Source organism: Chiloscyllium plagiosum, chromosome 7 (genome assembly GCF_004010195.1).
Source record: "Chiloscyllium plagiosum isolate BGI_BamShark_2017 chromosome 7, ASM401019v2, whole genome shotgun sequence".
In the NCBI taxonomy this organism is placed as follows: Eukaryota; Metazoa; Chordata; class Chondrichthyes; order Orectolobiformes; family Hemiscylliidae; genus Chiloscyllium; species Chiloscyllium plagiosum.
The window spans coordinates 37,344,970-37,356,363 of record NC_057716.1 but is presented as its reverse complement, the minus strand read 5'-3'; the positions used below and the strand labels follow the sequence as shown (position 1 = coordinate 37,356,363).

Genomic DNA, 11,394 nt, shown 5'->3' with positions numbered 1-11,394 from the left:
AGGGGAACGACCACAGGGGATCCCTGCATTGCCTGCTTCCTCCCCTTCCCACCTCTAACAGTTACCCAGCTATCTCTGTTCTCTGGCGTAACTATGTCCCTGTCGCTTCTATCTATCACCCTCTCAGCCTTTCGAATAATCCTCAGTTCATCCAACTCCAGTTCCAGTTCCCTAACTCGTTCTGTGAGGAGCAGGATCTGACTGCATTTCCTGCAGATGAAGTCGGCAGGAGTATCGGTGGTCACCCCTACCTCGAATATCCTGCAGGAGGAACATTCCACTGCCTGCGCTGCCATTACTCTACACCTCGTCTCCGAAAACAAGAACACTGAGTAGCTGTGGACTTTAAAGTAAGGTTAGAGGAGGAGGATGGGAGGGAGGCCCTACTATTTGAGTGGGTGTGTTCTAGACCCCAGGCCCTACTATGTAGGGCCTGGGGTCTAGAACACACCCACTCAAATATCAATCACTTACCTTCCCGACCAGCTCTGCGCTCCAACCTCACTTCCGCCCAGCTCGCGCCGCTCTCTGCTGTGAAAAGACCGTTGGCGTCGAGGTAAGTTTTTTTTTAGAGGTAAGTTCTTTATATGAGTTACAAATGGCACAATTGAACATTGTGCATTTATCTGCAAATATCCCCAATTCTGACTTTGTTGAAGGAAAGGTCAGAGGTGAAGCAGCTGAAGATGATGGGGCCTAGAACACTACCCTGATGAACTCCTGCATGGATGTGCTGGTGCTGAGATGACTGACTTCCATTCACCACAACCATCTTTATTTGTGCCATGTATGACTCCAACCAATGAGTGTTTGCCCCAGATACTCATTGAGTCCAGTTTTACTGGAGTTTCTTGGTGCCATGCTCGGTCGAATGTGTCAATGGTTGTCGTTGTCACCTCAATTCTGGAATTCAGCTCTTTTATCCATGTTTGAACCAAGGCTGTAATGAAGTTAGGCGACTTCGTTATATAATGGCGGAACCGAAACTGGGTGTAACTGATGAAGTACTGCTTAGTAGCACTGTTGATGACCCCTTGGTTGGGGATATGGGGGATGCTTTAAGAGTTTCGCAGAAGATGGGAATGGCTGCAAGGCTGCTAGTGGGAGACTAGGGAAGATTTGGGAGGATGCAGGGGAACTTGGAAGGGAGAAGGAGGTTGCAAGGTGAGTTGGAAAGAGAGAGTCTCAAACCTACCAACAAAGTAAGACTCAGCTAATTAGGAACAAAAACAATTGAAATCACTGAAGTATCAATGAATGTATATCTTGTGCTTAAGCCAACAAATGTTCAAATGAGCTTCTGTGGGGAAGATTGTAGTGGATCTTATTGCCATGAACGCTGCTAATTGTTATATTTACCTTTGTGTTTGCGTTCTGAGAGGCAGTAAAAGAGGTAGTAAGGCCTTATAGAGGTTTACAAGATTATAAGGGGCATGGATAAGATAAATAGACAAAGTATTTTCCCTGGGATCGGGGAGTCCAGAACTAGAGGGCATAGGTTTAGGGTGAGAGGGGAAAGAAATAAAAGAGACCTAAGGGGTAACTTTTTCACGCAGAGGGTGGCTACGTGTATGGAATGAGCTGCCAGAGGAAGTGGTGGAGGCTGGTACAATTGCAACATTTAAGAGGCATTTGGATGGGTATATGAATAGGAAGGGTTTAGAGGGATATGGGCCAGGTGCTGGCAGGTGGGACTAGATTGGGTTGGGATATCTTGTCGGCATGGACCGGTTGGACCGAAGGGTCTGTTTCCATGCTGTACATCTCTATGACTCTATCTGTCGGCTTCCATGGGATGGAAATGCGTTACTGTGACCTCACCAACCTGAAGCCCGTATGTTTAAGGTAACATAATTGTGTAGATGTGTATCAATTATTTTGAAAAAAACTCTTTGACTTATGATTGTCTTTTGCAAATTTAGATACTATGCTATCCATGAAATCAATGCTTTCCTTATATAAAGAGACATTGATTTTAATGGGATTGATAATTATTGAGGATATTGATAAATTCTTCGCATACAATTTTTGCACAAGTCCAAATATCCTATATTTCATCGGAAGTGCAGAAAGTAATGTCGCAGTATGATTGAATGACCTAATAATGGAACATGTAAAAGAAACATTAGTTTCCAAAAATCAAGAAGTAATCCTCAAAGAAAGCCATTGGTAGCGTATGGGGAATATTTTATGTCCTGCCTCTGCCAGTGAATGAGAGTCAAGGCCTGAATTTTTTGAATGTCAAAGTGCCAGAGGTCGGGTCAGAAGTGTGTGCAATTAGACCTGGAGCCACACTTGTGTGGAGAGTGCAGGCTGGGCTTATGATTGCATTCAGATGTATCTTTGTATTGACTGTTTAATGTGATATTTGTCTTATTTGAAATGTCATTTGTCTGTTGGTCTTAATTGAGTTAAAGTAAATGTTACAAGAAGTGGAAACCTGTTGGAAATTATATTATTTGGAGTCGTTTGGTAAATTTGCTCATCAATGGGGATTACAACAGAGAACAATAAAGCTAGAGTACAAAATATATAATCCATACTTAAATATTGCTGAGTTTTAAAAAATCCCAGAAGAACTTGTGCTCTGAGATTGAATGTGGTTTCCATTGACCGAGCAGATTCGAACAAGCCCAGGCAATGTAGAAAAAAATGTTTGATTTACTTTCAGTACCTGTTGTGTCTTGAATTCTGTTTGAGAGCATCTTGAGAGAATCTCTTCTGCAGGTGAGAATGGAGTAGATAAGTGGTCTAATTATAGCCGAGGGTCCACATTAATCAGACCTCTTAAACATGTGACTTAAACAGAGTTTCAGAACTCCAAGATTGAAATGCTGATAATGCTGAAGATATAGTTTTGGGAGAAGAGAGAACTTTTGCCAGTAGAAGACAGGCTGTAATATTCTTGCTGAGCACATACTTTGAATCAACCTATTAAATACTGAATGACCATTGTGCATATGCCTTTCAGATGATGCATCATGATGATAAAATAACTTTTTAAAGCTTACAGAATTTTGACATGTCTTGGATTTTTTGGGGAATTTCCTTTGAAACACAATCTGGAACCACAATATCTGTGCACAACTAAAATAACTATAAATGCTGGAAATCTGAAATAAAAGCAGAGTATTTTACAAATACTCAGCTGGTTAATGCTTGTGAAGAGAACTAAAGTTCTATTACAGGTCAATTTCCATTCTTCAGAATTGAAATAAGTTCATCAACCTGAGATGCTAACTCGTGTTAGATTTATGTCTGCATGATCCTGATAGTTATTAACTTCTTGATATTATTCATAATCCAGAGAATGCTCGCATGCCATTGTCTCTCTGTGGAAGAAATGGAAGTTTTTATTGTTGGTTGCAGCTTAAGATCTTTAAGACAGCAAGAAATAGTCTGTACAACTCTTAGTTTATTGTGCGCATGATTCGGGAGGCCACAAATATTGAAGCTTTAACTGTGTAATGTGACTAACTTTAGTGCTGATGAAAGAAATTCTCCATAATTCATAAGATCCATTAAATTATTCCAGCGATTGTACTGCTCAAGCATTCTTAATGTTATAAAAGTACCAATTGGCTGAAAAAAATTCCAGGAAGTTTCTGTGCAGGCTGGAGCCTTGTATCAGATGTGAAAAGTACTAAATCTTTTTATTGCATAACCAAGGACTCATTTTCTACAAGCAGAATTACTGATTATACATCAAAAAGAAAATTCAAAACATCTCACATGAAGCAATTACACCTTAAATAACTTGGCACAAATCCATCAAAGAAAGAGGGGAACTTCAATAAGACTCAATGTTCACAAACAGATGCTTCATCTATTTAATCAAATGCTCAAAAACACAATCTTCATTTACTAAGAGGCTCAGTGATTTTATCCAGGGCAAAGGACAACCACAGAGTTCAGAAGTATTCCACATTAGATTCCAACTCTGTTAACAGCTTTTCTTTGCTTGTGGACCCTGCAGCCCTCCGGATTCAATATCAAGTTCAATAATTTTAGGGCCTGAACTCCCCCATGGCCTAGCCTCCCACCACACACACCAGGCCATGTTATTACATAGTCTGCCATTACACACTACCAATTGTTAGCCATTAACAGTCTGCCTTAATACCTATTCACCCTCCTAGCCAGATTGTTATCCACTCCATTGTCTGTCTCCATTGTCTCTCTCTTTGGGCTCCTACCCCCTCTATTGTTTACTCCTTACCCCGTCCCCCCACCCTCTCTTCTGCATGCAAACCAACATTTTCCTAGCTACTATCAATTCTGAGGAAGGATCACTGGACCTGAAATGTTAGTTATGATCTCTCTCCACAGACATTGCCAGATCTGCAGAGCTTTTTCAGCAACTTCTGTTTATGTTTCTGATTTCAGTTAGTACTTAATGGCAGTGCTACCAATGCTATGCTTTCTTCTTCACTCATAATGAACGCTGAGTGGGGTTCTCATTCGACATTGCTATGCAACAGTCCATGTGGGAAGTTGGGATATGTGAAAATTGGATTAAATAGGATTCCAACATTCACTATCACAAATCATTACAAAATAGTAATTTTGGTGTTACACTGGAATTTTTGATAGCTTGGCACTATTAATCCTTAAGTTTTGTGATTTATAAAACAATTGCAGTGAACATTAGTGATGAGGATTGTAAGTACAATGTACTATTTTGGGAGCAGTTTAAAATAGTCATGTAAGTCGTTTGTCAAACTAGGAAGCATCAAAATACTATGGTTTAGACAGCTTCAGATCATGCCAAGAATTGTTAATCTTTGGCAGCCAAAGTCTAACTGACAGGCCATTTGAAAGTTATGAATTGAGGTTTGATTGCTTCATGATGTCATCCTGTTATTGAAGGCTATTAAGCATTGCTTAATTAGTGGGTGGCACGGTGGCACAGTGGTTAGCACTGCTGCCTCACAGCGCCAGAGACCCGGGTTCAATTCCCGCCTCAGGCGACTGACTGTGTGGAGTTTGCACGTTCTCCCCGTGTCTGCGTGGGTTTCCTCCGGGTGCTCCGGTTTCCTCCCACCATCCAAAGATGTGCAGGGTCAGGTGAATTGGCCATACTAAATTGCCCATAGTGTTAGGTAAGGGGTAAATGTAGGGGTATGGGTGGGTTTCGCTTCGGCGGGTCGGTGTGGACTTGTTGGGCCGAAGGGCCTGTTTCCACACTGTAATCTAATCTAATCTAATCTAATCTAATCTAATCTAATTGCTTTATGTATGGATCTAGATTGAACATTCAGTAATAGCAACAAAATGACTGATTTTAAAATGTTTGCTGATCGCTGGAATTCTCTTTGCTGTATTACTAACTTTTCAAGTTTAATATCATGATTGTATTTAATGTTTTTGGATTTGTACTTTTCATTGCTACTTCAATCACCTGTTATAATCCACAGGATGGTAGTATCATTCACACAAAATGGTAATACAAAGCTGTGCCTTGATGTGGTTGGCTAAGTTCTAAAAAGCAGCCTTTTTGTATGCACCTTGGCCTTTATATTTTAATGTATGATATTAAAATTCATTTATTACTTTATGTTTTCTACTTTTTCTCACAAGAACCAAGTGAGAAATCTAAATTTTAACATTCTACTAGCAAATTTAATTCCTAAGTCATTTCACTTGAAATGTATTACAAGCATTTTAGTTCCAGTTGATTTCAAGATTATATTGAGACAGCTTGGTTTGAAATATGCTACATTGAATTACATGCTTTGCCCCAGGTGACTGTAAGGATGTTTTTATGGGGTATTGAGAATAGGCTCTTGAGCTGTCTGAATGAACCATGAATAGCATTGGCTCTCTTTTATGAGAATGGGCCAAACTGTTTGCAACCTAGTATCATATTTGATCCTGAGATGAACATTCAATCACGCCTCTATATGGTCTCTTCAGACCACCTATTTTGAAATTCATAACATAGTTTTCTCTGCCCTTGCCTCACTTCTTCTGCTAAGAATGCCTTTACAATCCCCAGACTTGGCTATTTTCATATACTCCTGCTGAGTCTTTCCTGTTCAACCTCCATAAACTTGAGGTTATCCAAAAATTTCAACAAGGTTCCCCATGGGAGACTAGTTAGATCTCATGGAATAGAGGGAGAACTAGCCATTTGGATATAGAACTGGCTCAAAGGTAGAAGAACTAGCTCAAAGGTAGAGGGTGGTGGTGGAGGGTTGTTTTTCATACTGGACGCCTGTGACCAGTGGAGTGCCACAAGGATCGGTGCTGGGTTCACTACTTTTCGTCATTTATATAAATGATTTTGATGTGAGTATAAGAGGTACAGTTAGTAAGTTTGCAGATGACACCAAAATTGGAGCTGTAGTGGACAGCAAAGAAGGTTACCTCAGATTACAATGGGATCTTGATCAGATGGGCCAATGGGCTGAGAAGTGGTAGATGGAGTTTAATTTAGATAAATGTGAGATGCTGCATTTTGAGAAAGCAAATCTTAGCAGGACTTATGCACTTAATGGTAAGGTCCTGGGGAGTGTCGCTGAACAAAGAGACCTTGGAGTGCAAGTTCATAGCTCCTTGAACGTGGAGTCGCAAGTAGATAGAATAGTGAAGAAGGCATTTGGTATGCTTTCCTTTATTGGTCAGAGTATTGAGTACAGGAGTTGGGAGGTCATGTTGCGGCTATACAGGACATTAGTTAGGCCACTGTTGGAATATTGCATGCAATTCTGGTCTCCTTCCTATCGGAAAGATGTTGTGAAACTTGAAAGGGTTCAGAAAAGATTTCCAAGGATGTTGCCAGGGTTGGAGGATTTGAGCTATAGGGAGAGGCTGAACAGGCTGGGTCTGTTTTACCTGGAGCGTTGGAGGCTAAGGGGTAACCTTATAGAGGTTTACAAAATCATGAGGGGCGTGGATAGGATAAATAGACAAGGTCTTTTCCCTGGGGTCGGGGAGTCCAGAACTAGAGTACATAGGTTTAGGGTGAGAGAGGAAAGATATAGAAGTGACCTAAGGGGTACTTGTATGGACTGAACTGCCAGAGGAAGTGGTAGAGGCGAGTACAATTTAAACATTTAAAAGGCATCAGGATGGGTATATAAATACGAAGGGTTTGAAGGGATATGGGCCAAGTGCTGGCAGGTGGGACTAGATTGGGTTGGGATATCTGGTTGGCATGGACGAGTTGGACCGAAGGGTCTGTTTCCATGCTGTACATCTCTATGACTCTATGTCCTAAAATGCATCAAATCTTCATACTTGCTGACCTGCAATTGTCCTTGGTTAAATGATACGCTTGTTTTTTTAAATTCTAATTCTTATTTGCAAATCCCTCCATAGAGTGTGCCCCACATAATTCTGTAATCTCCTCCAACCCTCCAAAATTCTTGCAGTACTCCAAGTTCAGCTTTTTGAGCATCTCCATTTTCAATTCGTTCCACCATTGATGGCAGTGTTATCAATCATTTCAATCAGTGTTTGGAAATTCCCTCCGTAAGCTTTTTCACCTGCCCTCTCTTTCTATAGCACACTTTCTTCCTTAGTCATTAGAATGTAGCTTTGCTTCTAAACCTGTCATTTTACCTCTTTTGCAATGTCTCTGTGATGTGCCTCATGATGTTTAGGTTGTGGTGAGCGGCACATCTTCTGGAATGAAATAAGTCCTGGTATCCTTGAATGTAAAGTTGTCCTTTTAGAGTATCTGTAAAGTTCATAACCATGGAGAGAATTTTGAGTTTCAGAATCATAAAAAATAATTTTAACCATTCTAAAAATCCTATGTGTCCCCTCAGGTAATAGATTTCTAAGCCCGGATGATCTGCTGGAATTTAAATCCTATCAATGGTTTGGAGCATCTGTGAGAACTCAGGGCAACAAAATTCTGGTGAGTGAGGCATTCATTTGATGGAGTGATTGTTGAGTGTTTATGTACATCTTAATCATTGCTTAACTCCCGTTCCTGGTTACATTTAAAACAAAGAACATTTATGGCAAGTGATGCTGTTAAACTGCAGAAGCATCTGAGAAGTTATGAACAGCATTGGGGCTTTATTAATTTAAAGATATTCGAACTTTAGAATTAATTTAAAGAAGGAAGAGCTTTTTTTCTTTTTCTGCTTGACTGACTTTATCATCCATCTTATCCTTCACCATTATACCTTGCTGCTGGTATTGAGTTTTTGAGGATGCCAGGCACCATCTGATCTTTAGTAATAATATGTTCAACCATACAGGAAGGGAAGGAAAGGAAATTTATCACTTATATGGAAACATATCATTGTTCACATGTGCTGTGCCAACATGTGTCACTTAATAGCAATCATCAGTAAGAATCCTGATTCCATTCCATTCACCCATCGTCACTATAACTGAAAACTTAATTGGGAGATACACATTGCACGTGGTGGCATGTACATATTTGTGTACTGTTGCTGTGAGATGGCAGTAGTGAGTGAGCTGCTATCTTGATGTGCTGCAACTCTTGCTGAAATGGTTCTGAAATTATGATATTATGGAGGGAACTTGAGGATATTGATCCATTGATTGTGACAGAATGATAGGAGAAAGTGAGGACTGCACATGCTGGAGATCAGAGCTGAAAATGTGTTGCTGGAAAAGCGCAGTAGGTCAGACAGCATCCAAGGAGCAGGAGAATTGACATTTCGGGCATGAGCCCTTCTTCAGGATTCTTGAAGAAGGGCTCATGCCTGAAACATCGATTCTCCTGCTCCATGTGACAGAATGATAGTCTACATGCATGTCAGAATGGATTAGGACTTTGAGATGGTGGTATCCCCACTGTGGTAGAGATATTAGAAGTGATGGGAGGCTGAATGCCAGGTGATATTTTTGATGGACGGTTAATCTAGACACCCAGGTAATGTTCTGGGAGCCCGGTTTCAAATCCCGCCACGGCAGAAGGGGGTATTTGAAAACAGTTAAAAAAAATGTGGAATTGTGAGTCTAATGATGGCCGTGTATCCACCACCGATTGTCGGAAAAACCCGTCTGGTTCAATAATGTCCTTTAGGGAAGGAAACTGCCGTCCTTACCTGGTCTGGCCTACATGTTACTCCAGACCCACTCAACTGCCCTCTGGATAATTAGGGTTGGGCAATATATGCTGGCCCAGCCAGTGATGCTGTGAATGGAAATAAAGAGGAACTTTGAAGTACATCCTCAAAATAATGTATTTTACAGTCGCAGTAATGCAGATGGGGATGGGTAGAGGTTGATGTTGATCTAGCGGCAATGGTGCTGATTGATTGTCATGTCCTGCCTTTGGATAGCGTTCAGCTGCTTAACTTTACTTTAGCTGCATCTGATCAGATGCAGCATTACAGGAGATCTGATGATACTGCTTTATATTGATGTTTATACAGTACTCCATCCGATCCTCTTTGCATGCTAATTCCTACTTCTTAAGCTTCACTTCCGTTTTTCCTTTGTTCCTTCACATATACATAGGATAGTGAAGAAGGTGATTGATCGCTTTCCTTTATTGATCAGAGTATTGAGTACAGGAGGAGCTCATGTTGCGGCTGTACAGGACATTGGTTAGGCCACTGTTGCAATATTGTGTGCAATTCTGGTCTCCTTCCTATCGGAAAGATATTGTGAAACTTGAAAGGGTTCAGAAAAGATTTACAAGGATGTTGCCAGGGTTGGAGGATTTGAGCGATAGGGAGAGGTTGAATAGGCCAGGGCTGTTATCCCTGGAGCATCAGGAGATGAGGGATGACCTTATAGAGGTTTATAAATTCATGAGGGGCTTGGATTGGATAAATAGACAAAGTCTCTTCTCTAAGGTGCGGGAGTCCAGAACTAGAAGGCATAGATTAAGGGTGAGTGGACGAAGATATAAAGGAGACCTAAGTGGCAACTTTTTCATGCAGAGGGTGGTACGTGTATGGAATGAACTACCGGAGGAAGAAGTGGAGGCTAGTACAATTGCACCATTTAAAAGGCATCTGGATGGGTACATGAGTAGGAACGGTTTGGACGGATATGGGCCGGGTGCTGGCAGGTGGGACTAGATTGGGTTGGGATATCTGGTCGACACGGACAAGTTGAACTGACTGGTTTGTATCCGTGCTGTACATCTATGACTGTATGACTCTATATGCCAAACCCAGCCCTCCTGCTTCAACCACTGTGGCAGGAAGTTCTACATTTGCATAAACCTGTGTATTTGTTACTAGCCATAAAATATCCCATCTTGCAAATGAAGATGATGCTTTGGAGAGAGGATAATGATTGGGTCCATACTTGAAATGTTCAAAATAGAGCACCTAGATTCTGTGGGTCTGTTTTAATAATATTGTTCATATCTTTAGCCCTATTTCTGGCCATTGGTATTCCCCAAGATGTTGATTTGGGGTGGGTGTAGGACTTTTAGTGGCATCACTGATACTTACCAGGCAATTGTGTTATTTCTTGATCGAGATGGTTCATAATTGGCATGACAATGACTTGTCACTTATTAGATCTGTTGTAGCCTGGCACGGGCTGTTTCCGTATAGAAGGAATTGTGAATAGAATAGTGTAACCAGAGAACAGTTTCATTCCTGATTTGCAAAGGAGAGAATATCATACTGAAACATATCATGAATTGAGGTTGAAGATGCTTGTCCAGGAGCAATGTCCAGGAGCTGCAATGATTGATTCTAGTACTCTCAATTGTTTTTTTCTTTGACAAGGGAGATTTTGATCACTTTTGACTTGTCTGAATGTCATATCAGGGACAATGATGCCAGGAGGTTGTAGGCAGCTACCCTAATTTCCCAGAATTCAGCTCTTGCTTCTGTATTTGGGTCAAAGCTGGAGTCAAAATGGATCTGGCAGAACTAAAACGGAACAGGAAATGAGTAGGTGGCTCTCAATGGAATTTTGATGACTCATTTACCTCAAATGTTTGGGAGGAGACTAATGGAGTGAATTATCTTTTTTTTTGGTAGTATGACATAACTGAGCAGTCTTTCTATTACTGGATCCATGACAGGGTGTACATAAGTGATGCAGTATCCAAATAATGTAACCCTGCTTGTCTGCACCCTTAAATATTTCCCTGCCACAGACATACATTAGAGTGGCTATTACATGGCTTTTGTGAGGACAGATGGCACGGTATTGCCACATTATGGTGACACTGCACTTGTCAGCTCTGAGCAGCCAGTTGCTTTCCCAGCAGCCCATGCCACATTGCTATGAAAAGAAGGGTACACGTGTATCCAATGCATAGGCTGGAAAACTTTGAATGGACAGTAACTTGACATCACATAGCACCATTGGCTGATATGATGCCAGAGTTCCAAATTTGGTCAACGAATGTAGAGACAGCTACTTTGCTGTTCAGACTGCAAACAAAAGCATGAAGATAAAACTTGCAATGTAGCATATTTAAAGAGCCAT

The 11,394-nt window shown here is 41.0% G+C and overlaps 1 protein-coding gene across 1 annotated transcript in view; it reads left to right on the top strand.

Moving 5' to 3' along the window:
* Window positions 1–11,394, top strand: part of itgav (integrin, alpha V) — a 139,920-nt gene that overhangs the window by 42,848 nt on the left and 85,678 nt on the right. The window contains exon 3 of the mRNA XM_043693448.1: window positions 7,776–7,867. Within this exon, the coding sequence (XP_043549383.1) occupies window positions 7,776–7,867 (92 nt within the window). The remainder of the gene's footprint in view (window positions 1–7,775; window positions 7,868–11,394) is intronic.